The sequence below is a fragment of the Callorhinchus milii genome, unplaced genomic scaffold (genome assembly GCF_018977255.1).
Source record: "Callorhinchus milii isolate IMCB2004 unplaced genomic scaffold, IMCB_Cmil_1.0 Scaffold21, whole genome shotgun sequence".
NCBI lineage: Eukaryota > Metazoa > Chordata > Chondrichthyes > Chimaeriformes > Callorhinchidae > Callorhinchus > Callorhinchus milii.
Genome location: NW_024704762.1, coordinates 10,046,450 through 10,073,071, shown reverse-complemented (window position 1 = coordinate 10,073,071; position 26,622 = coordinate 10,046,450). Strand labels below are relative to the sequence as shown.

The window sequence follows — 26,622 nt, the reverse complement described above, 5'->3', positions numbered from 1 at the left end:
CGGGCGGCAGGTAAATAAAATGGCGGCTGCCTAACAACTGGCAGTCAAGTCAGTCAGTCAAGTCAGTCAGTGAGGCGGGAGGGAGGGAGAGAGAGAGAGAGGGGCAGCGCAGCGCAGCGGGAGGAGAGCGGAGGCGATGCTGCATGGAGCGGAGCAGCGGCGACAGGAGCCGGAGGAGCCGGACGCGGAGCCGGACCCGGAGCTGATGCTGCCGGCCTTCAGAGACTACCTGGAGATGGACGAAGTCATCGACTACATCGGCGGCGACAACGACCCGATGGGGGTGGACACCTTCATCCACCGGATCGACTCCACCGACGTGATCTACCAGCCCAGGAAGAAGCGCGCCAAGATCATCGGCAAGTACCTGATGGGCGACCTGCTGGGCGAGGGCTCGTACGGCAAAGTCAAGGAGATGCTCGACACCGACACGCTGTGCCGCCGGGCCGTCAAGATCCTCAAGAAGAAGAAGCTGCGGCGGATCCCGAACGGGGAGGCCAACGTCAAAAAGTGAGTGAGCGCGGGAGAGGGGGGGTGGGGGGGAGAGAGAGAGTGAGGGTGGAGAGGGGAGGGGGGAGAGAGTGAGTGTGAGGGTGGGGAGTGGTGGGGGAGGGGGGAGAGAGTGAGGGTGGGGAGTGGTGGGGGGAGGGGGGAGAGAGTGAGTGGTGGGGAAGGGGGAGAGTGAGTGAGGAGGGGGAGTGAGTGAGAGTAGGGGGGAGTGAGTGAGGGGGGTGTGGAGGGGGAGAGTGAGTGAGGAGGGGGAGGAGTGAGAGTAGGGGGGGAGTGAGTGAAGGGGGGAGTGAGTGAGGGGGGAGCGGTGGGGGGAGGGGGAGAGTGAGTGAGGAGGGGGGAGGAGTGAGAGTAGGGGAGGAGTTAGTGAGGGGGGGGAGTCAGTGAAGGGGGAGTGGTGGGGGAGGGGGAGAGTGAGTGAGGGAGAGTGAGAAGGGGGGGAGAGTGAGTAGGGGAGGAGTGAGGAGCGGAGAGAGTGAGTGAGGGGAGGGTGGAGTTTGAATGAGGAAGGGGGAGAGTGAGTAGGGAAGAGAGTGAGTGAGGGGATGTGGGGAGAGAGGAAGGGAGGCCTGGGAAAGCTTCACCCTCCCTCCCCCACCACACACACACACACATACAGTATATATACACACACACAATTTCCCCCCCAATCATAATGAATCTACACACTACTCCCCACCCCTAATCACACCATAACAACCCACCACACTAACCCGTGCATTAACCCCTCCCCCCACATGTATATACAGTGTGTGTGTATGTATGTATACACACGCAATTTCCCCCCAATCATATTGAATCCACAGACAAACCCCCCCAACCCCACCACCAATCACATCATAACAACCACACTAACCCCCACACATTCCCGCCTCGCCACCACACACGTGCCGATCCGCTCACCCCACATATTGACGAACCCTCCCCGTATCCAACAACCCGCCAACATCGGGATTCCACCAAACATACCCACAAGAACCCAAGAGATGGATATCCCCCATTACCCGACTCCGACAGAAGCGCTCACGCACAAACTCAAGGGTCAGAGGGCCAGAGAGACTCCGTGCCTCCGCTTTTGCAGCAGCTTGGGCTATGATTTCCCCTCTCCTGTCCTCCTGCAAAAAGCTCCTGTTCTCAGTGAGAACCGCAGCCCAACTGGGTGGTCGCACGGGCCAGTAATTAGATATTCTAAATTGCACTTCAACATATACAGTATATTTAATTTTAAAAAGTTATTCTTTTAGGTTTGAGGTAAATTCCAGCATTCTGCAAACCATAGCCGGCAATATTGGATGTTGGTTTTAATGCCATAACCATCTCAATGGGGGGACAAATGTTGCCAACGTTGACACTGTTTACCTCGTAAACACCCATTTATAGTTGCGATGGGGTGCAGGACTTTTTTAAAAAAAATTCTATGCACACAATTCTGGGGTGTTACAAACTCCTTTCTGTACTCTTTGTTGGGAAAAACAATTTTACTCTGGTTGCACGTACCGTGGCTCCGACTAGCATTTCACTCGGAGTTGAACTCCGCTGAACAGGTAAATACATTCATGGAAAATAATACTTTTGATCAAAAGTTTAAAATCCAACTTTGTCAAAGCTGAATCAGTTTAATTGTCTTCCGATTTTACCGAACCAGAATTCTTTTCTGTCCAGAGATTGTTTCAGTTTAATTCATATTACTCTACACTGCTTTCTCTAAGATGGAAAATATTATTGAGTCTTGGCTGAGTCATTGTAAGGATGGGGAATCTGGGACTGACTGGCCTTAAAGTCTGCTCCAGAAATGTGTGTTGAGGAGGAAGTAGGTTCAGTGGAGAAGCAGTTTATTTGAGTTGCTTGACTTCCTACTTTTGACCTGCATTGCTTGTTGCTATGCAGGATACATGCTTTCTAGCTTGTTGCACAGTGATAATAACAATAGTGATCCTCGCATTTGATATAGCGCCTTATCATGTCTTCTAGACGTCTCAAAGCGCTTCACAGAATACACTATAAAGTGAAGTGACTGTATATTTGTTGGCGAAACGCACCAACCAATTGCGCACCGCAGTGGTTGTGTTTGGTAGTTAACTTTATTTGCGCTCTGATGTGCTGCCGGATCAAGTTGCGTTTGGGACACCAATGGCCCTGTGAATTCAACATGTCATCTAAATCTGACGCTTTGTCTTCCTGCCTTTTTATATTCCTCAGTTGGCTTCTTGGGGCTGACCTGGGTCATGTCAACATAAGGAAAGGTAACACTGAGCTATGTGGAAATGGTGTTGGAGTCTCTCACATATGTTTCCTGCTGCAATTAGGTTGGACCCAGCTAGGAAACCATTCAGGGTGGTGGCCAGTTACACCTGGAGTATTTGCGGGAGAAACTTGTGTAATTTTAATGGGTTGAATTAAAAAAATTTCAGTGCAAGTTACTTCCTCCAAGGGACGTTTTGTCTGGCTATGACAGAGCTTTTTGACAGCTTATCTCCCTCCTTTTCAATGGGTAACTAAAAGGGGAGAGAAATCAGTAAGTAGGTATTAATTTGGAGAATCTAGAGGTTAAAAGAAATTGGACATTTAAATTTTGCTTTGCGATTAGCAATGTCACTCATGGGTTAGGTCATCTCATAGTGATGTTTTCATATGCTTGTCAATATTTCCTCATTGTCCCATGTACATGTATTTCAAAATACTGCATGAATCACCCATTTTGACACACCTAGTTATTTATATAGTAGTTCACATTAATGAGTAAGTGGATTTTTCAATCATTTTCTGAAATGCATCTTTCAAGCACATGTTCTTTTCTGCTCTCAATTCTTGGATTTTTAAAACTATTTGGCTGCTCATCGTTGAAACAAATCCAGCATGATATGGGTGGAATCGATAAAGGCAACTTGTCTTCTCCCCTGTGATGTGATCGGCGCTGCTCTGTTCTAGAATCTGGCAAGTTTCACTCGTGTGTCTTAGACAGTGATGCAAACACAATCAAATGACTTGTCATCCTACTGGGCATGTTTACTTACCACCTTGCAAAGCCACCTGGAGGCAGAGGACATAAAACTGCACAAAGATGTCCTACACCATTCTGAATTGCACAGACCGTGCTAACCTCCCGTCCACCTTCCACAGGAATTAAAGTGCTTATTTGTACCCGTGTTCTTTGCCCTCTCTTCTCCTTCTCGAAGCACTTTTAAGACGTCTCAACGATTTGATAAAGCACGATATCAGATGCAGTTTTATTGTTAACTCTACAATCCAAGTCAATTTGAGCGTTTCCAATGCCTTGGGACGTCCTCCAAATGTAAAAGGCATAACACAAATGTAATTTTTTGTTTTTTTATATAGATTGAAGGTGGTAATATCCATCCTACTGTTTGCATTGAACGTTGTTGGTTTATTGCATAACAAGTGATGGAGCCTACACCCCTGCTATAAAGTTTTGTTTTTAGTAACTTAATTAGTGCGACTCTTGAACTGGGAAGTCCATGCTGCCTTGCCCAAGGCTGTTTGACTGTGATCTTACCAGGTTAAAGTCTGGACTGTGCAGCTTGTAAGTTAGTAAGTTGGCCACACGTTATTGTTTCCTGATTGTTGATTACTGAGTCCCTGTTTGTGCACAAATGACTCTTAGGCAAGATTACCTGCCGTCTGCTACACAGCGCTAGAGAGTATTAGAGAACCAAATATGTCAGTCTGAGGAAGGTCTTCACATGCGACCGTACAGTAGGAGACAGTGCAATATCTATTTGAGAGACCCCCTCCATATTGTATGGGTCATGTTCAGCTCTGAGACCGTGTGGAATTTTGGGCGGTCTGTAAGCATTTGGTTTGAAAGAGGAAAGCAAGATTTTGGAGGATGCTTTAGCAAGACCCAAATTCGATTTGAGATTGGAGGCTGATGGTGAGAGTCGGTCATAAAATAAACCTCGGCAAGGTTGGGGGATCGAACCGAGCCAACTAAATGGTTGAGATTGGTGTCCTGGCGATGAGGCATATTGATGTGTTTACAATGCACATGAGGCGTTTGTGACCTCAGCTGGTTATTGATTTTGCTGAGCAAGTGCAAAACTGCCATGGGAACGGTGAAAATCAGAGGACTAGGCAATCTAGAATGTTCTCGAGCATCTCCCAATAGCCAGTTAATCAGCACCATTGCTGTCGGCTCAGGGCATGAACCCTCTGTGAGGAATTCCTGGCTTGAATCTGTGTCCCAATCAGTAACCTAACATGTCGGAGTTTCAGAGGCTTTTAAACATTCCGGAGCTTTCTCCTCCACTCCCCTTTCCCCGATGTTATACAGCGCAGGAGTTTCAGATACATCAATTCCTTAACATGGGAGACTCGCTCTTAAATGAACACAGCATGATGTGAGCATCAATAAATCCCAGTTTGTGGGATAAACTGTTCACATTGCACGGACAGAGGCTGAAGATAGTCCCCAGTCTTTGAAAATGGATCATTACAGACTTCTGTGGCATGTGTGTTGCGGGATGTAACCAAGTACTGTTGACAATCTGAAAATAACTTATCATGTCACGTCAATCCATTAAGAAAGAAGCAGCTTCGTTAGCGAAATGTCCAGTTTCTTTCTGAGGTTTTTTTTTAACTGAAATGCATCTTCAATTCCGAACAACAACTCCACGAGATTCAGCCTAGAGATAAATCGTGCGAGAGCGAGAGAGAGCTAGTGATGGTTTGGAACAATTGAAGAGCGAGCTTGAGTGATAACTGGATGAGCATTGGTGCCTCCAGTTATACTAGCTGTGCAGAAAAGCTCTGTGGAGCCAAGAGCCACTACAATAACAAATTGCATTTATAAAGCGCCTTTCATGTCAGGAGGACATCCCAAGGCGCTGGGAACATGATGCGTAGCACAAGCTGCACACACATGCTATGTGCGAAAGCCTGGAGCGGTAGTGAGAGGAGATTTTAGTTAAGTATAAGGGAAACAGAATGTGCAGGACAGGAAAAGGCCTTTTTAGGTGTAAACAGATGGGACTGAGCTGGACTTCACTCGCAGGTTGTGGAGGTGGCTGAACTGTGTTGTTTTAAAGCCTTGTGTGTTTTTGTATTGATTTTAAATTGGATGCATCAGTGTTGCTAATGCAGTCACTTTTTTTGCCACCAGCTGTGAGGATCTGCTTGTCCACTTGAAAAGCTCGACAATCTTTCATTGATGTTCAATGACTAAGAAGCAAATGTTTGGTGTTTCTATTACCCTATTACCCCAGTGTTTGGGCCTCTAACCTTGCTCACTCCTGTAATAGAAAGAAATCTATGTTGCTAGATGTTTATGAGATCAAACCACCCTGTTTACCCCCCCTCCCCCACCGATAGGTTAAGCAGCACTAAAGAATAAAATAATGGACTTGTGTACGTGTTTCTTTCCAGTGTCCTGAAACAAAGTGTGCAGAAGAAATATTTCTTTCAGCTGAGTAGTCAGTGCAAACAGCAAAACCTAGTTGGCTGTGTTTGTTTACCATGATTGAAGTAAATTGCACATTTCCCCTACAGACTACCAGTGCTTGGGGAGTTCGACGTTTGAAATATTCTGGGTTTCTAACGTTTCATTCATGTGTCTTCTACAAGTTTAGCAATCCAGTATTCTGTCTGGTTACAGTTAACCAGTTCTACGTAAGTAGACAAATGCCAAACTAGGGGCTAGTCAACATTGGAAGGAATTTCAACTATTAAACCTTCTTTTAAAAGGAAATGCACAACATTTTCCACAGCCCAAATAGCGCACTATTCTGGTACTTAGTAAACCTGCTTTGGGAGAAGAGTGGCTTCACAGCGGGCAGGTCTCTGTCCAGGCCCCTCTCATGAGGACCTAGATATAAGCATTGGGTGTTTGTGCAAGCTTTGGACTTGGAGCTCCAGCACTACCCTGCATAAGGGGCGCTATATACATGCAAGTTCTTGTTTTTGTCACGTACAGCTCTTTCCATCATTTCCCGACCAGATATTAGCAATCTATTGGATGTTAGTCAGGTCTGTAGACGGGTTGCCCTCTATATATTCAGTATTGTAGTATCTGTCAATACTGCCTGAAAATGACATCACAACCTCAGCCTGAACGCTAACTTTCTGTGACCATGTATTTTCAATTGAGAAAAACGTCTGAAATAGACCTGTTAATATACTGCAACAGCTGTGACCCAGTATTAAAAGCTAACGTAAAGCTGATTTTCTTTGACCTTATAATGTTGCAAGCGGTGTTGTGCCGAGTTCTTGAACTGAGTGAACTCTATTCTTGCACTACACATACATTCTTTATAAATGAACCACAGAAAGCCTTCTCTTTTGCCAGCTCATTTCGAAGGGCAGAGTAATTCCACCGTCCTTGGTTGGTTGTTAGATGTGTGGTGTTTGGATTAAGTGATTGGATATTTCATCCCCCTCCCGCCATCATTTTTTTTTGGGCGAGTTTTGAGTTTTAAATTAAAAAGTTACAAGTTGTGCTCATAAACCCTGTATTCTCTAGGGAGAAGCGAGGTAGAAAAGGATAATTACATATTTTTACAATGATTAATTCTTTGTTCTGGTTTTAAAAGATGACTGCTGTAATTAAAGGGCCAGTTTTTCTACGTTATTTGTGTTGATAGGAAGCACTTTCTTCAACAACAGGGAAACCCTCCCTTGCCTCGTCAAGGCAAGTCTTAAGACTCTCCTCTTCGGCCACCCTCCTACTCCTACACTTCCTGCCTTCACTCCTGATCCCAAACCCCAGCTCGGGTCCAAATCCCTGACTGCCCAGCGTCTTGAGACGTCCTCCGATGTGAAAGGCGCTACACAAAATTAATGTGATGCAGTGTAATTCTGGGCTTTGCTGATCTGAGTACGAGCGAAAGTTTAGTAAGTGTTGTTGAAGGAAGTGGTTTTGCCCCAGCACAGCTACAGTGGGTGTGCTGTGAACCTTGTAACCTTCCGGCCAGTTAACTGGGTTGTTTTTATGCTTTCAATGTGGAGGAAAGAGTCGGTGGAATAGTCAATTTGTGACATTTGAAATGCGACCAGAATTCTGGGCCTGAGCTTGAATAATTCCAACTGTCAAGGGACATAGTCATGGTCAGGATAATTCCAGCCGTGCTCACTGTTAAACTGAAATAGCAAATTGAGAGTTTGATGCAAGCTGAGTTACACTTGATAATCTATACTGTTCTCCTGAAGATTCATCTTTACTTTGGGTCAGCCAGGTGTCTTAACGCGTGCGGAAACCCATCAGAGTCTCCAAACCAAGCTGAGAATTCCATGGAAACTCTAGAAATGTTTATTGGAATGCAATGCGCACTCTCCCTTGAGGGACATTATCCTCCAGTGGTGCAGGATCCGACGTAATAAACTACTATTGTGGCTAAAGAAAACTAGCCAGTTTGCTAGTCAGTTTGCTAAACAGATGCATCAAACTGCAAGCCTTCAGGCTAATTGATCATTTACTTCATAGCTGTATGTGGGATCTTTGCTGGCTTTCAAAAAAGTAATTACTAGTGAAGTCCCTTGAGATCGTCACTGTGATAAGATACTAAGAATGTAAGTTCTTTCTTATCAGCCTCTCTTGCTATTGGGTTGAATTTGAACATGGGGCCCAAGAAGGGACTGCATGTTAACAATCTTTACGCCCATATATGTTTAAAACATTTTTCCATCATCAGCAACAGCTATGGCTGTATTCCTTTGCCCTTGTGTCTGAATGATGAACCATCCAATTGCCTTTCACAACGAACACTTCTGCTTCCTTCAAAGTTGAAACTGATTCCAGAGCGTTGCTTTGATGTTAGCCAGATGTTGAACCATAAAATGACCTGCGCTATTTAAAGTGATTGATTGGCATGCAGTAAAACCCAAACAATCCTTTTTCACTGGGTATGGAAAGGACTGGACAAGTGGGCAAGACATTGTACAGAAAACTGCAGGACCCACCAAACAACATAATCCTGCAATTGCCCACCCGACAAGTCTATCGCAGTGACGACTTTCACCGTGATAATGGATTTTTAATGACTGCAGCTTAACGGTGCTTAAGAGCAGAGCTGCAGTGTGCAGGTTGCTGTGAGCGTCACAGTTTAGCTGATCCTGCTACTGGCAATGGTATTTTAACCAGTTTGTATAAAAACTCTTAAATCTAACCAAAATCCAGCTGTGTGTGTCAATAATGGCAGACTACCGAGGGTTCACGTACCTTGTAATACAGTGCTAATTGAAAGTGGCTGCAGGATCCATTTGAATACAATGAGACCTTGGGTTACTTGACAGTTGGCATCATTCCAGAGCAGGAGTGGCTATACACCAACTGACTGACAAAGAGAAAATGGCCACACGAAGTACAATATATGTAAAATAATTAAAGCTGTTTAAATATGAGAAATCAACTTCTGCCTTGACCTAACGCATTCCAAGCTTCTTTCTTGTAAGTTATGTTGTCAGATTCACTGGAATATCTATTAATCATTGCCCCTGTCTTCACATTCTGTAACGCATCACTGCTTTTAGCTGGAGCCCAATCCAAGCATTTCAGAGGAACGTGAGGAAAGTGGGCAATAGAGATGTTTGTTTAGCCGACTGCAAGTGACAACCTGTGACTCATTGTCTGTTTGCAAATCAACATTGAAAATACATTTGAGGGGAATTGAACACTTCAAAAAAATCTTCAATGTGTTTCTCAAAGTATTATTGCTCTGAACAGTGCCTGGGCTGTAAAGCAGTCAGGGAAGATCCTTACCGCCTTAAGTAATTGAGATGATCTTTCTGTCTAACAAAACACCCAATTGTTGTCCATCATGTTAATGGTGACCTTTAATCCGGTCTATCTAAGTAGACTTGTCTCAATCAAAAACTCCAGCTCCTATTTCACTGAAAGCTAGTTTGGAATCTACTGCCCTATAATCAGATTGATATTGTACTCTGGTCAATGAGTTGATATAAAGAAATACTTGAAGTTTTAGCCATGTTTTGCACAGCTTTACTGTTTATACACAGACTGCATAGTGCGTTCCTAGGGTTGGTTCTGTTGTGGAGCTCCCTCGGCCTTCCTTGTGTGTCTGTCTGTCTGTCTGTCTGTCTGTCTGTAGGTTATTTCATCCAGCCAGCATTCCTGTGCTGCTCTCTCGTGGCACCTCAGAGAAACGGCTGGTATTTTCAGCTGTGTATTTCTATTTCCATGGGCCTGGGGCTGCTTAATTGATATTGACCTTTGCTATTTTTTTCCTCTTCCCCTTCTTAATAGTTTAAGGCAAATTCATTTTATTATTCAAAGGAGCTCTTTTTTACCCCTCCTTCCCCCACCCCGCAAAAAAAATGTAGGTTGTGTAAAATTGCAGGCTGAATATAAACCTGGTCAAATCTGAGCTGTACGTTTAGGATTGGTGTATTAGGCATGACATGTTACCATTGCCACTGCCGCAAAGCGCTGATTATCTGATATTTCAGGGGGTGAAATACTTTCTGTGTAATTAAATACTTCAATTTAATATAATTTCTATATTAGCGTGCTGCATCATTTTTCTTGTTACATAATCATCTTTACAATACAAATTTACACGTATAGATACATATCTATATCGTTGTTTCTTGTTAGATTTGATTTCCTCCCTTTGCTCCTTCCTATTTTTTTCTCTTTAACTTTAGGACAGGAGATCGACTGAAGTACTTTCCTTTGTTAACAATAAAATCTTGTCTCGATTCCAGGGAAATCCAGCTACTCAGAAGACTCCGACACAAAAATGTAATCCAGTTGGTAGATGTGCTATATAATGAAGAAAAGCAAAAGATATATCCTTTACATCCTGCCTGGGAATGATTAAGAGGAGGAGACGGAGAACTGGGTTTTTTCTAGACACTTTGATTTCTAAATGTATCCAGATTATTTTTAATGGGCAAAGTGGGATGTTTATTGCCCGTTCATTGCAACGAGGAATTGCTTGGACAAGCAACGAGGAATTGCTTGCACAAGATGGCAGTGTTGCAAGGCATTTTTGACAACTGCTCTCCAAACTGCAGATCAGATCAAGCCTCATAATATGTCATGCCCCTCCTTGTAAAAACTGCATTTGAAGCTGTATTGTGAATGGATTTAAAGTTGGTCATGTCAGTCTGTTCATGTCCTCTAAGTGGATTTCACACATTCTCAGTTCATGGGCTTATTGTTAATATTCTTTATTGAAGTACTACTCAGCAGTTGAATTTGAAGTATAGCCAAGTCTATCTCAGATAGCTTACTATTCCAGCCTTCACTGTAATACACTTCTTTTACCCATTCATTGCCTTAATTAAATATTAACGTTGAGTGTTAAAACAGATTGTTTTTGTTCTGGACTCTTCTGGAGCTCAAATAGAGAATCTTCTGGAAACAAAACCTTTGCTACACCAGTGTGACTACATCAGCAAACGGCTGCTGTTTCGGATACTGGTTGTATTTTGTTTTTTTTCACAAAGTGGGTTTTACTGTCCCTTTGATGTGTAATGACCTCAACGTGTAATGGTACCAGCAGAGTCTGAGAGTAACGCAAACCATCTCAAAATCCCATTCACCCACTGCAGCCTCTGAAATGTCAGTAACATTAATTTATTTTAAACAGTAATGTCATCAGGTGTTTTGCAGACACGACACTGAAAACACAAACTGTCGCCTAATGGTGGTGGGGAGGGGGGCGGTTTGGATGTTTCCTTAAAATGCCATGTGCTTTTTTTTGTAATTTGTAGTTCGCTTTAAGCCTTTGGAAGTGGGCAACTTTTCTGCACGCAATTGTGATGAGAGCGTTTCTTATAATTCTGCTTTGAACAAACTATTTAACCAACCTGGAATTCAGTGTAGTTAATGGTTGCACATTGCTTACGAAATAATCACTACATTGTAGTGAAATCCTGTGAAGCAATTTGTGATGTCTCGACGAAACGATTAGGTGTCGTCTCGAATGTGAGGATCATTACTTTGATATTCTGTCAGTAATATCAGATATTAAACATGCAGGCTGTTTTCAAATGTCAAAATAAAATCTCCAGCACTTCCAACGCAATGATTAGTGCCTACTATTGCTTTAGAAATTCTGTGTTCTCTGCCGACACCAGAACTATTGCGTGTTATAGTTGTATCTGCAACAGCTTTAAAGTGGCTCTTTATCTCCATTTTAGAGATAATTTGAAGGTCTGCAAACAATCTCATTAGATCTTGCCGATTGAAACACGGTTAAAATTACTTCAGCCATGTACGGCAGTTGTCATTTCATTAGAAATCTGATTCTTTTTAATCTTTATGGTACTGGTGTGCACTGACATTTTTATTTAAAAAAAATAAGCTTTATTATTTTAATATCAACCTTAAAATTAATGCCAAAACATAATTTGTCAAGTTTATTAAAAAAAACTTTTAAACTAATCATAAAACTAAGCCAATAAAAGCTATACATTTATCTGTGTGTAACCTGGAATATAGTTATTTCTTTTTGTGCTGAAGAGAAAGCTTCAGAGAGTGTTTTTTTAACGTTGATTGAATACTTTGCCTTTCCTTGACTCAGTCTAACGTATATGGTAATGGAGTATTGCGTTTGTGGGATGCAGGAAATGTTGGACAGTGTTCACGACAAGAAATTTCCAGTATTTCAAGCTCACGGGTGAGTCAACTCGAGAATTGCGTAGTGGTGGGAAATAATGGCTTTATTTAAGTGAAAACGTGATGTATACAACAACAACACAAGATTGCATTTATAGGGGGCCTTTCACGTCGGGAGAAGTGAACATGTGGGAGAAGGGAACAGAGAAGGGTACCTGGGGGGCTTGTGTGGAGTATAAACACCAGCACAGACCTGTTGAGCAAAGTGTAACTCTATTTAACTTTATATTTCTCAGTTTGATGTGTCTTAGGCTAACATGCCTCTGGAAACTCCCCCCTCTTTCCAATCTGGGGGTCCCATTAACAACCCATCCATTCATTGCCCCTGCCCGCTCTGTCCCCATATCTCTCCAAGCCTTTGTCCTTCATATACCTGTCTGCTTCCCTCTTGAAGCCCACAATGACGGCTTTTGAAACGATCCGGGACATTACCCTGCGTGAAATGCAACTAGAGTTGCTGCTGCTGTTGTTTACCACCTTACTGGACAGAGTGCTCAACATCCCAGTTGAGAAATGGAGCACTGTGTTAGCGGTTTGCTAATTGATTGGTTGTATGCTTATCCAGTCACTGCACATACAGGAAGTTTGACATTTTGTGTACCCTGTTTTAATCTCTCCAAACATTCTTTCCTTTTGACACTAATTTGAACAGGTACTTCTGCCAGCTGATCGATGGTCTAGAATATTTGCACAGTCAAGGAATAGTCCACAAAGACATTAAACCAGGCAACCTACTGCTAACAACGGATGGCACTTTGAAAATCTCAGACCTAGGAGTAGCAGAAGTACGTCTCCCAGTCTCACCTGCACGACACAGCACAAACCATAACTGAATTAATATTTCATAACTGCTTTTCTATGTTTACCAGAGCAGATCATTAGTGCAACTTAATGGCAAATACTGTATTTAATGTGATCTGTTATTTATCTTGAACTGGTTTTGTTCTCTTCTGAAACGGAAGAGTGATGGCCAGTTTGTGCAAATGGCTGTCCTTGTGCAGGAATTGCATATGCACATAAACATGCTGAAATATGCAATGCTGCTGGACAATCTAATGCTGTTCGATGTGTGCTAATTGACTGTTGTGTACATATCCCACTTTACTGCAGATACTGGGGGTTTGACATTGGGTGTACTCCCTTGTTCTCCATTACAGGCTTTACACCCCTTTGCGGAGGATGACACGTGCAGGACAAGTCAAGGGTCACCAGCGTTCCAGCCTCCAGAAATCGCCAATGGCCTTGATACGTTTTCAGGGTTCAAGGTGGACATTTGGTCTGCAGGAGTGACGCTGTAAGTCTATCTGTGGATAGATGTTTGTTAGGTCAGAGTATCGAAGGATATGGGGCAAGGACAGGTATTTGCAGTTGAGGTACAGATCAGCCATGGTCCTATTGAATGGCAGAATAGGCTTGAGGAGCTGAATGGTCTCCTGTTCCTATACAAGTCCTGTTCTTCTGCACCATTATTTGCTGCTTTTTTTAAAATTAAAAAGCGTTCTGAGTTCCTAAAATAGATGTAGCACATCCCTTATTAAATCATCCTGCATTGCCCATGAAATAGTCACTACACTGTGTATAAACCCTGAGAAACTCTTTGCGACGTCTCAACGATGTGATGAGGTGTATCAAATGCAAGGATTATTAATGTATATTTTAATAGTTTTTGAGCTTTCGATGTGCTTTTTAGTCTCTCGTGAAACCTTCCCCTTTAGTTTGCGTGTTTGATTTTGTGTTCATTGGTGTAATAATATCCTTGTATTTGATATAACACCTTATCACGTCTTCGAGACATCTCAAAGCGCATCACAGAATATACTGAAAGTGCAGTGACTATTTTGTGGATGAAAAGGCAGTGTACATGTAGAATAACAAAGGCGCAGATACAGGATTGAAGTGAAGATGTGGTGTAAAACCTAATGGAATATTCAGCTGCTGCTGCTGTCTGTGCAGTTTGCTGATGTGACCTGGAAACTGTTTTATTTATATAGCAGCACTACTTTCTTACATTCATGCGTCATCTAGTGTAATGTTGAGCTCTCACTTGGTTCATAACAGGTAGAGTTGGCATTGATGAGGGAGAGAATAATGTGGGCATAACACATTTCCAATTCCTTTGCCAATTCTTCAGTTTAAAAACTAATTCTCTTTTGCTGAACTACTTAAACTGCTCAGAGAATGAGAAGCCAGCCCGTTTTACCATTATCTCAGTTTGTATACCTTACCTACGCGCCCCCACTAGGCTCTGCTTTCTCATCCTTTCTCTGAAAATAATCGTTTACTCTTTTCTCTCTCTGTTTTCCCCCCACCCCCCAGATATAATATCACAACGGGGCTTTATCCGTTCGAGGGAGACAATATCTACAAACTATTTGAGAACATAGGGAAGGGTGACTATACCATTCCTGAGGAATGCGGCCCATTGCTAGCAGATTTACTGCGAGGTAAGCACAATGTCTCGCTCCCTCCTTAGCGCTGAGCAGACGTTGAGTAACTAACAGCAAAGGTTATGACAAGCCACAGAAACCGATGGAAAGTACATTTACAGATTTTATGCAATGATGTCTTGGCGTCACAGTTGATGGCTGGCCAGCAGACTGAGGACATTTCTATTGTGAATTTGATTTACAGTGACCGAGTGCCTTACTTATTTAACGAGCTGGCTCGGCTGTTAAGATCATCCCTGACTGTAGAATAATGGGCTGGTTATGGAGGTGACGAGTTTACAGCATGCGACCTTCCGCTTGACTCGACCTCACTCCAGAGGGTCCTCAGGAGAGACTGGTGTATGTTTCCGATCTAATGGAATTCTCTTGGCTTTCTCACCCCCACTTATAGGGATGCTTGAATACGATCCTGTCAAAAGGTTTTCAATACAACAAATCAGACAGCACAAGTAAGTGTATTCGGTGTTGCACTTCTCTTCCCAGTCTCTTTCCCTCCACCCCACCTTTCACCGGGGCCTCCTTCAGTACAACAAAATATTCGCCCACAAAATATGCAGTCAATTCACTTCACGGTTATCCTGTGAAGCACTTTGAGTTGCCTTGAAGACGTGATAAAATGTGAGGATTATTATTGACGAGGCTGCACCAGGGGCAACAGCAGGGTCAGAAGCAGCAGATAAACACCCTTTTGGAACTTCAGGTTGATTTCTTCAAAAACTGCAGGTGCATCTGACACACAGACTGTAATTATGCCGAGCTGTTGGTTTCCGATGAAATGCAGAATATAAGTAAGCAATGTGTGAGAGGTTTGGCTTGCAGATGAAACTACAAGTATGTTTTTTTTCTTGGAGAGTTCTTATGTTTCACCCACTAAATGCAGTCAATTCACTTTACAGTTTTTCCTGGGAAGTGCTTTGAGACGTCTCAATGACGTGATAAGGCGCTATATCAAATGCAAGGATTATTATTATGTTTCAAACTAAATCCAGATACTGCCTCCATTCTGTCCCGTACTTTTATTGCAATTAACAATGGAGCTTAAAATAGTTAAATCGTCAAATTTTTACTTCAGCTGAAAGCTTTTATGGCTTTATATATTAAGAGCATAATCCTCTCTTCCTCCTCCAGAGATCACAAAAGTTTATCAATTAAAGATGTGAGGTTGTTATTTTAGACATACTTGATGCAATGCATCTCAATTGAAGGGTCTTTTGATGGATGTGAGATTGTATAGAGAGTGATTGTGAGGAGCTGCGATATGTACCTTTATGCAGTTTTTCAGATTGAAGCCTATATATTTTTTTCCTGAGCTAGTGTTATTAACAGGCTAAAAATACCAGCGACTCCCGGAAGGAAAAGTTATAAAATTTTAAGCATGAAGCGCTCTAGGCAGAGAAATGTGAACTTTTGTTGTGCGGATAAGGGATTATCGCCCTTTTAGATTAAAAGGTACTTTTGCCATCTCCTGTGGTTTGAGAATGCTTTCCCACTGTGTTGGGCACCAGTTAATTGGGTTCTGTGCGCAATGATTAGTGAGTGGAATAGACTTGGATGTAATGCTCTCTGACTGACAGTGACTGAATAATAAATAAGTTGACAGATGCCTTCATTTAATTTGCCGCTGAGCAGTTCCAGTCAACCATCTTGTTCAGTAGGTGGCCCCGAGCTCCTCTCACTGAGGCCATTGCTGTAACCTTTCCAAGTTTTCTTGGGAATTGGGTCCTGTGATTTGCGCACTCCTCTGCTCACTGTAAAGTGTTGGAAGAATGGTAGGGTGGGCAATAATAATAATAATCCTTGCATTTGAAATAGTGCCTTATCAAGTCTTCAAAACGCTTCACAGAATATACTGTAAAGTGAATTGATTATATTTTGTGGGAGAAACGTGGCAGCCAATTGCACACAGCAGCGTCCCAGATGTTGACAACTGAGTCAGGCTGACATCGAACATCTCTTGATCATATGTACAGTACATTAAAAGGCAGCTGGTTTAGACGGGGTGCCTGCTGAAAGGAATCTCTTAGAATTGGTGACTTCCTTCCTGTCGGGGCTCGGATGAATGAATTTCATTCATGAGGGATTATAGTGAGGCTAGAAAATGAACGTGTCTGGCACGGAATGTCAGATTAATGTTGGCATTGTGAATTAATCAAAGGGAATGAGAGAGCTAATAATTTGCCCTCTGGAGTATTTTGTACTCTTGCCAAGAAGTTAAATGTTTGAAATGTTAATTGTGCAAAGGTAATAAAAACTAAAATGTCAGGACAAATATTTTGCGGTTTGATGTATTTTTTTTTCTCTCTTGTGTGCTACAAAATAACTCTTCACTACAATAATCTCTGTTGAAGTGTTGCAGCGCAAATGTAATTTCCCTGGCGCAAGTATTATTATTTGAGATGTTAGTTGGGGGCGGGGGGGGAACTGTTGAAAGGAATTGCGACCAAAGTGGTGTGTGTGTGCGCGCACGCGCGCGCACGAAACCTTAATGTTATGGATTACTTAATGAACTGGCTTTTCCCTTTTTCCTTGAATGTAGTTGGTTCCGCAAGAAACATGCCCAGATGGAAACTCCTGTACCTATCCCTCCAAGCCCAGAGACCAAGGACAAGTGGAGAAGCATGACAGTGGTGCCTTACCTGGAAGACTTGCACGGTTACAATGATGAGGATGAGGATCTGTTCAATGAAGATGTAGAAGACGAAATAATTTATACTCAGGATTTTACAGTACCAGGTAACCACTTGAGTTTTATACCCACTGACGGCTGCTTGGGATGACTCCTTCCATACAATTATAATTATAATAATCCTTGCATTTGATATGGAGCCTTATCCCGCATTTGAGACGTCTCAAAGTGCTTCACAGAATGTATTGTGAAGTGAATCGAGAATTTGCTGCGTTGAATATTTCAGGAGCTACAGAAATACAATACAAGATTACACGCTGTTTTCTGACTAGTTGCTGATGTAGGGTTTTCAGGAGGAAATCCCACTAGGTTAAACTAATTTCGCTGGCCTGCTTTCAAACCGTTCGCCTATGATACGATCCATACGGGAATTTGCTAACCCCCCTCTGGGTGTGAGAACAGTGTCTTTACTGCCCTACTTTAGAAACCACTGTTCTAAAAATCACCCAATTAACTGGTTTGCACAGTTAAGTTGTCAGTGTAAAATCTAACCGTGCTCGTCTGTGTGTTTAAAGCGGAGAGAGAGAGAGGACAATACGTGGGTTAGGCAAAGCAGACTGCGCCAAAGGCACGTGATTCAACAACACATGACATTTACACAGTGCCGGTCACATTGGGAGATCGTGCCATGGCGCCCACAGTCAGGGATTTGAACCCGAGCTGGGAGCTGGGCTCAGGAGGGGTGGAGGTTCGGGAAGCAAGTTGGAAGTGCCTGTTTAGATATGGTTTAGATGCACTGTAGTGCGTCAGCTGGGTAGCAATCACTTCTCATTCGTTCATCTGATTCCACCTGGTTCAAAGCCATGAGACATTAAATACTTCATCTAGGTGTTGTATTGCTGCGGTGAAGACTAGAGCTGTTAGTTACTAGAGAGCACGTACAATTGTTGGTGGTTGGCTGAATTTTTAAGATGTAGTAGTAGGCGTAGCAAAAATAATATAATAATCCTTGGACTTGATATAATAATAATCAGGACAACCTAGATAAAGGCCTCATTTTTCTTTGAAATCGTGTAAAGGGAGTCCCTTCGTATTGCATCCACCTGCTCTGGGACACTACCCTGAGTGAGGAGTGCTATATAAATGCATGTTGTTCTTGTTGAATTATGGGGTAAACGGGACCTCCGTTCAGTACCTCGCTCGGGGGAAAAGGGTTAATTTGGAGATCTCTAACCAGAAAAGAGGGATTGTGCATTTACTTATTTCCTAGATGTGAAGTTCAAGTTGAAGCTTTTAGCTAAAATAATACCTTTTTCGCCAATTTTCATCAAATTGGTTATTTGATGTTTGTGAAATGGTGGAGTGTGTGAAAGCTCTCAAACAATAGCTCATTTTAAGGTGGGCGGGGGAGGTAGGGAGGGAGGCGAGCGGGGGAATGGAGAGAAAGCAAGCATAGCTTACAAGGAACTATTGCCGTGACATCGAACGCACCGATGACTAAAAGCGTCTTGTCAAATATTCCATTGGATCTTTATTCAGCCAGCTGTAGATTAAGGATTGCAGTTCAGTTCCCTAAAGCAAATATTCAATTTTATTGAAAGTGGAAAGAATGAGTCATAGATTGCTGATTTTTCTGCCCGCTCAGAGTAAATCATTATAGAAAGGCTGGCGTCAGCTGCTCTCACAAAGACCAAAGTGAAGCCAGTTATTTTAATGAAAACATTTGTAATTTTTCCGCATACTTTCATTCCGACAAACTGCTGGTGTTTCTCGTCATCATGACGACCAGCTTGGAGTCCTGACAGCACACACACACACGGCGTGGGCTCACATCAATCTGTTGTTGAGCAGAAGAAATTGATTAGAATTAGAATAATTGTATTTTTTCTTCCCCCTGTTGACGCCTGCAATCCTGCATTTAATTATAGCTCTCCGTTAGCAGTGTCTGCAAATTATTGCAATTGAGAACCTTGCTAAGGTTTTGCTGTAAACTCTTAGATGCGTTTGGTTTTGTCTTTTTAAAGACTTTTTTGCGGATGGCTAGTTTTTTATATGACAGGAGTGAGTATTCTTTACTAGCTGTACCTGTTGCTTGATATAGTGCCTTATTATGTCGTTGAAACATCTCAAAACGCTTCACAGAATATACTATAAAGTGGAGTGACTGTGCATTTTGTGTGTGAAACGTGGTAGACAGTTGCACACAGCAGTGTCTCACAAACAGTCGTAGATGGAGTGACCAAACTATTTGTTTTTTTTACTTTTTGAAGGGTTTATTACCACCAGCAAAGCGATCTGCCAATCGACTAATAACCGGGTTCCTACTTACTGCTGGGTAAACAGAGGCGTGTAGAGTAAGGAAACTTGCCTAAGGTTTTGCCCTGATCCACCCGGGAATCGAACCCAGGTCCTCTCGCTTGCGAGGCGAGTGCTCTAAACACTAAGTTACAGGACTCCACAGTTCTCAAATCCAATGTATTATCTCCACAGGACAGGTGCAGATGCCTGAAGAGGAGATTGAGCAAAACGGCCAAAACAGGAGCAAAGGCCACCACAAAGCAATGTGCATGAATGGCACAGAGGCAGGACAGTTTAACAGCAAGGCTAAAACTGAGCGGAGATCCAGTTCTTCTTCCAATCCATCCCGCAAAGCCTCCACCAGTAGCAGCAAAATTCGGAAACTCTCACCCTGTAAACAGCAATGAGACACCTGTAAACTCTGTATGGTATGTACCGCAGCGGCCAGTAAATTCTGTTGTAACCGGACTCCCATCTTACCTGCACACTAATGGTGACAGTCTAATTGTGCATGTACAGTTGGGAAGAAATGTAGAGTTTTGTGTTTTTTTGCAAATGCAAGGATATTCAGTCAATTTACTCTACAGTATATTCTGTGAACCACTTTGCGACGTCTCGAAGACACGATGAGGCACTATATCAAAGGCGAGGATTATTATTAGTGGCTGGCAGGGTTGCATGGTAAATCTAATCCAGAACATCAGCATTAGATTCAGATTTACACAAACTCCCTCAGCCCAGTGTGAATGAACGGCATTCTGTAGCACCTCAAATATTCTGACTTTCAATTTTTTTTTAAATGCGACTGTAGGCATACGATTAAAGGTTTAGATTTTATCTGGTGCCCAAATGTTAAATTCTCTGCTCTAAGTAGCGAGTGTTCAGGGGAGAGGTTGGGGGGATTTTAGCTGTGAACTTAAAAACTAAATTTATGAGTTGCCAACACCTAACTCCCCGAGGTATAAAATGTGTGAATTATTCTGTCTTTTTACAGTCACAAAAATGGCTATCTTCCACCTCGCACCATTGTCTAGCCTTGTCAGATCTAACTTTGCATTACCGCTTACAGCGAGTTCTATATAAACCCGCACCAGTCTTTGTGCTGTGATTCTTTTGCGAAAAGTGACACCTTGGGATCAGCCGATTCTATTTAACAAGCGGTGACACCTGGTCACTGCTTTAGACCAGTTAATGGGTGTGATTGTGCGAGAGACAGTTGATCAGTGACGTATTTCCTATTGTCTCAAATGGACTAAGAAAAATGTTTGGAGAGAGAAAATCTCGCAGCTCGCCCTCGCTGTACAGAGCACGATTTGAAGTTGCCGACTTGTAGATATATCTTGGAGACTGGTTGCTAATATAATTTTACTCTGGTTATATATTTTATATATTTAAAAAAAACAAATGCCCGTATTATTATTAATCCATTGCCCTGTGAGTTCATTTAGTGTGACACTGGAATTAACCCCAGTTTAAATCTGGAACTGGAATGGAAGAATTGATGGGACAATTTCATGGCACAAAATGAAATGTGAATCCCTTTCCAATAGGCTGGAATATTAACTGCTTTGACCTGCAGTCGTAGATCATGTCCTTAATTCGCTCACGCTGTTTTCACACATGGGTGTGTAAGACAATGTTCGCCAGAGTACATCGAGTGTTTAATGTGACATTATTATTAATAAAAATCAAACAATAACCCTTGCATTTGATATAGCGCCTCTTCGCATCATCAAGACGTTTTATCCTCACATTGAGATGAGACTTGCTTGCATCTTTTCAAACCTTCTAACGGTAAATACTGATAGTTTAAATTTATATTAGTATTTATTTCTCTAAGTTTAAAGACTAAAGTATACAAAATGCAGTATTTTTGTGCAATGAGCTGATGGGTGCCCTGTTTTCAAATTAATAATAATAATAACCCTTGCATTTGATATGTTATAATATATAGTGCCTTATCACGTCTTCGAGATGTCTCAAAGCGCTTCACAGAATATACTGTAATGTGAATTGACAACATATTTTGTGGGTGAAATGCGGCAGCCAATTGCTCACAGCAGCGTCCCACAAAGAGTCGTGGATTTTATTATTTTTATTGCGTAGCGGAGCCAAGTCCTGACAAGTGTGTAGTTGGAGCTGGCTGCTGTGTTGCTGTGGCTATTAACAGAGCTGTCTGTGGCTTCACTGACCTTGAGATGGTCAGAGAGTGAGCGTCTGGGGCGGGGATTGTGGGGGGGCTGGGGAGATGGAGTTATAATCCTGCTTTGAGCTTCTCTGGGGCACTGTCTATGTCACTGCAATGCCACAGTGTGAGTGAGTCACTGCACACAATGTTCCTTCAGCAATCTTTTAATATCAAACTCCATGACTCAGTCTCTTTCTCCACCTTCACTTTATAAGCGGGATATTTATTAGGATTGAACGGGTGTGTTGTGTTCCACTCTCTTAGAATGTCAAGAACACAGATATGGTTTGCAGATGAAATATTTAATTCATTAGCAGTGAGTCATCTAACAGGCTGGAATTTGCAAGGTTAAAGCGTATTTCTTTGGAAGAATGAATGATAAATATTTCAGTTAGGTTTTCTGCTTGTCTTGAGGGGTTGTGTGGGGGAAGAGAGAGAGGAATCGTGTGGGTGTTTTTTCTTTACGATTTGCATTTATACAGCGCCTGCCACATAAGGGAATGGCTCAAAGCTCTGTACAACAACAACTTGGATTTACATAGCGCCCTCCACGCCGGACGGCGTCTCAGAGCGCTTCACAGTAACGGATCCCGGGAACAGGGTCGAACATCGAATGTGGGGGTGGGTGCCGGGAGCGTGGATTGTGGCCGAAGGCAATGAGGAGTGAATAGATGCCTCTGTAGTAATCTTCCCCTACCCCTTCACAAAGCCTACTGCTATGTTCTTTATATCAGGACCTCATCATATCAAGAGCGGTTCAGATGGAGACCATTCAGCTTATTTGCTCTCCTCACCCACCCACCCCTATCTGCATTCACCAAGCTGTCACTTACCTAACAGGGCAGAGAGAGGAAACAAACACCGTTTAAAGTTTGATATTAAACACGGTTTGCCTAAAAGGGTGGTCGGATCAGATTTAATAATAAGTTTAAAAATGGAATTGGATAGAGATCCGAGAAACTACCCCCCGTGAAGGGCGCTATGTATATGCGTGTTGTTGGTGGTGGTGGATAGCTACTTAAAAAGAAAAAATGTGCGGAGTCTGGGGTAAGAGTGGAGTAGAGGAACTATTTGGGATTCTATGATAACGTCTGATTTGAAGTTGCATCAAATGCCATCAGTATCATTGTCTGCGGCCTGTCCAGTTGATGCCTCTCTCTCTCTCTCTCACACAGCCATTACGGATGTTGGAGGTTTGTTGCGTTGCTGCTGCCTTTGCTCCTGCTTGAACTAGCACCGGAGGCGAGGCCTGGCCGGCCTGAGGAATCCTAAAGTAGCCAACAAATCACCCCAGAAACTACCGCAGCCTTCCACGGAAACGCTCTGTAGCCTCCGTGCGGGAAGCTGAGAATCCACCCCAAAACCGCAAAACCAACCGGAGTTATATTATCCAGAAAGTATAACCCACGGACGGACGACATTTTAGAACTTTGTGCAAAGCCATTTAGATGCACTTTATGTTATAAGACTACTTTTTGTTTTTCTGTTCATACCTGCAGTCCGTACGTAGAACACACTTGTGATGTGTAAATGCATGCCGTCAAAGAAAGGGCTTGGAAAAAGGGAAGGTTAATATTTACTGAAAGAGGATGGGTTAAATGCCTCGTGTGTATGTGTGTGTGTTTTAATCTGTATTGCTCCCATGGCTGTGTTTTTTTTAATTTTATTTTAAGGAGAAAAGAGAGAGAGAAAAGACATCTTTGCGAAATGAAATCTGCGTGCTGCCTGTAGAAACATGACACCATTCAACCCCTCGAGTCTGTTCTGCTGATCTGTACCTCAACTCCAAGTGAGGAGGGAGGTTGACCGAGGGTTATGTTTGCTGTTTGAAATTAAACAGGACTTTTTTTTTTGGAGGGGTGGTGGGGAAGAGAGAGAGGGCAAAGCACAAATACCTATTGAAGGTCTTTAAAGTATTAGTTTTGGGTGGGGGCGGGTAAACCCTAAGTTTTTCCCTCTCCCCCGTGGTCACGTCACTGTTTCTACACTCTTCAAAACCGGCCTGGGGTTATCTTTACATCTGTTGCACTACATACTGGCTTCTCCCTTCCTCCATCTCTGCTGTGTTTCTTCTCCAAGTTATTGCCCAGCTTCCAATTCACGGCCACCGACCCCACCTCAGCATTCTATGCCAAAAGCCCATTTGTTTTATTTTTACATTTAAGAGACGAACACGTTTTAATATCCCCAGACCACACCAACTGTTGAGTTTTGGCAAGTTCAACCCCTTCCCCTCAACACACCCTTACATCCCGTCCCAAGTGGGACTTTACTCCACACCACTGGGTTATAAATGTACATTCTTAAAAGATGCTGTAGTGGAACCATGAATGCATTTAATTTCTGTGTTGGTAATACAAGACCGATCTGTATATGTGTTTGTCTGTCTCTCTCTCTCGCTCTCTTACCATGGTTGGCTGTTGCACACTGGTGTTATCAATGCAACTTATATACATCTTTGCAGCTACTGTTTTTCCCCATGTTATTTCCTGACAAAGCCACTGTACCTTTTTACAGAATGGGCTGTTTTTTTGTGAATTATCGAAACACTGTAGTGGAACCAAAGCATTATTTGTTGTACTAAAGTAGCTGCCAGTATTATTATCTCAGCGAGACTTGACTGGAGTTCTTTGACCTTCTGATTTCTTTATTAATCATTTTGTTAATAATAATAATTAATAATCCTTGCATCTCACAGAGCTTCACAGGCATTAGGGTGAAGTGCAGTGGGCAAACTCGGCGGCCGATTTGTAAACAGCAAATTCCCGCAAACTGCCGTGAAGTGAATGACTGATTAATCTGGGGAATTGTCAGCCAGGGCACCACGAGAGAGAGAAACTCCCATTTTCCAATTGCGTTTCAGGATCTTTAAAATCCAGCTGAACAGGCAGACGGAATCTCGGGTCAACATCTCATCCGAAGGAAGGAGTGTGTCTATACAGCGTTCCTCCTATGGCTCCATTAATCCTGTATATTTCCAAAGAAATATCCTTCCCCTCTTCGTACAGATGGAACTTTGGGGGGAGGCTTTCCCTCAGCAGAGCGAATGAAACCTACAGCCATCTCCCATTCACTCACCAGTCGCTCAGTTTTAAGCCGACCTGATCAGGACCAACCAAAGCTTTCCTTTCCTGTTACCAGCCCGTCAAACGATCGTTTGGCCAGTTTATGGAATTGGCAGCTGTTGAGTCACGCTGCGCTGTGGTAATGAAAAGCAATGATTCCCCTCCAGTCACCGCAATCGTTCAGCAAATTCCTCTTGACTCATCTCGAGCCATGTTGTGTCCAGCCTCTCGCTCTCTCTCTCGTCTGTGGTTGGGCTCTGACTCGGAGGCAGCAGGGGCAGAAAATAAAATTCTTCTCCGGTGCTCTATCAGACGTGTGTGGATTATTATTATCGTCCACAAAATACAGTCACTACACTTTACAGTATATTCTGTAAAGCGCTTGGGAGACGGCTCAAAGACCCGATGAAGTGCTGTATCAAATGCAAGGATTATTAATGAATATTCTAAATGTGTTTTATTGCACTGCAAAGCGGCCGCCGCGTTTGCTGTTCAATGCTCCACAGGAATATTGCGAAGAGTTTTGAGACGGCATTGGGGCTGTTAATTGGAGGAAGTATTTATTATAAAACGCTGCAATCCTCAAGGATCGGAGGCCCAAGAGAGGAGGGTCCCCGCACCAGTAAATTGTCTTTGAATGGAAGATAGTACAAGAATCCTGCAAAACTGTTCGACGGTCAACTCGAGGTATTTTATAAAGAATTTTGCAAGGAAAAGCGGAAAGAAAAAAAAAAGTAGATTTATTGCGCTCAGCACTATATACAATATAACATCATTGTCCTCATAATTTATCAAACCAGGGTAGAGACTTTACCTTTTAACAAATTAATAATTGTGCAGTGTTTTTTTTAAAAAAAAAAGTCTTAAAACTTGGCATTCTAATTCACCCCCAAAAAACAGGCCACAGGAAAAAAAAACTACCAATACTTAAACAACCGCAAACGACGTGGAGCCAATGTCTAAAGAGAGAAAATCATCATTATATATATATATATCTAAACAATATATATACACGATATAATTATATGTATTGAAATAAAAACTCAGCAGCTTTTTTTTTAAAAAAAAGTTACCGTCCACAGCATCGCCGTGAAACCGTAAAGGAAATGATTTTGTTAAATAAATATTCTTTCTTTCGGAAACAGAAAGATGGTAAACGTGCAAGACCACAGCCAACCTTCTGAACATCAAGCCAATTAGTGTGGGGGAGAGGGGGGGCTCTTACTTTGTTTGCTGTTAAATATTAAACCACATTATATAATATATATATATATATAAATCACATTGCTTTTTTTTTACATAAATAGCAAACCCGACAATTCTAGTTCAAAAAAGAAAGCTGTCGCCCCTGGCGACCGAACTTTTTGATTTTAATCGAGTGTTTTTTTTTAAATCGTTAAATTTTATTTTGTTATTAAAAAATCTTATTTTTTTCTTTCTAGAAAGAAACCAGTCTAAAACGGATGAAGGAGGAAGGCGGAGGGGGGGGGGGGGTAGTGGTGGTGGGGGGAAAAGATGAGGAGCAAAGGGACAGTCGAGTGAAAAGCTTCACGGACCATCTTCCTAATTGTATCGTCCTGTCGGCCTGGCTCGGGGGTGACTAACGCTCCCCCCTCGGAGTCGGAAGGGTGTGGGTTCAAGCCCCCACATCCGGACTTGGGTCTCACTCCAACTAACCTGATGCTCCAATACAGCGCTGGGGGGGGGGGGGGGAGAGGAGGTTACATCGTCAGAGGCGCTGTCCTTTGATGAAGTATTGACCCGAAGTGCATTCTGCTTGTGCGGGTGGCACCGGTTACGGGTTACGGGGAGAAAATCGGATGAAATAAATCCCTGGGCCGGGTGCGGCCCGCGGGCCGCCAGTTGGGCGACCCATACGATTTATGCACATC

The 26,622-nt window shown here is 42.8% G+C and overlaps 1 protein-coding gene across 1 annotated transcript; it reads left to right on the top strand.

Annotated features, from left to right (window-relative positions):
* stk11 (serine/threonine kinase 11) lies at positions 1 to 24,274 on the top strand. Its single transcript, XM_042342754.1, has 10 exons — positions 1 to 510; positions 10,186 to 10,269; positions 12,018 to 12,107; positions 12,759 to 12,891; positions 13,264 to 13,400; positions 14,423 to 14,550; positions 14,945 to 15,002; positions 17,090 to 17,286; positions 19,670 to 19,905; positions 22,841 to 24,274. Exons 1-9 carry the CDS (start codon positions 137 to 139, stop codon positions 19,882 to 19,884), a joined length of 1,416 nt encoding a protein of 471 aa, XP_042198688.1. The 5' UTR covers positions 1 to 136; the 3' UTR covers positions 19,885 to 19,905; positions 22,841 to 24,274.
* The last annotated feature ends 2,348 nt before the right edge of the window (positions 24,275 to 26,622 follow it).

Coding starts and splice junctions, on each gene's coding strand:
- stk11 (XM_042342754.1), top strand. CDS start 137: ATGCTGCATGGAGCGGAGCAGCGGCGACAGGAGCCGGAGGAGCCGGAC. Junction 13,401..14,422: donor TGGTCTGCAGGAGTGACGCT/GTAAGTCTATCT, acceptor CCCACCCCCCAG/ATATAATATCACAACGGGGC. Junction 15,003..17,089: donor CAACAAATCAGACAGCACAA/GTAAGTGTATTC, acceptor CCTTGAATGTAG/TTGGTTCCGCAAGAAACATG.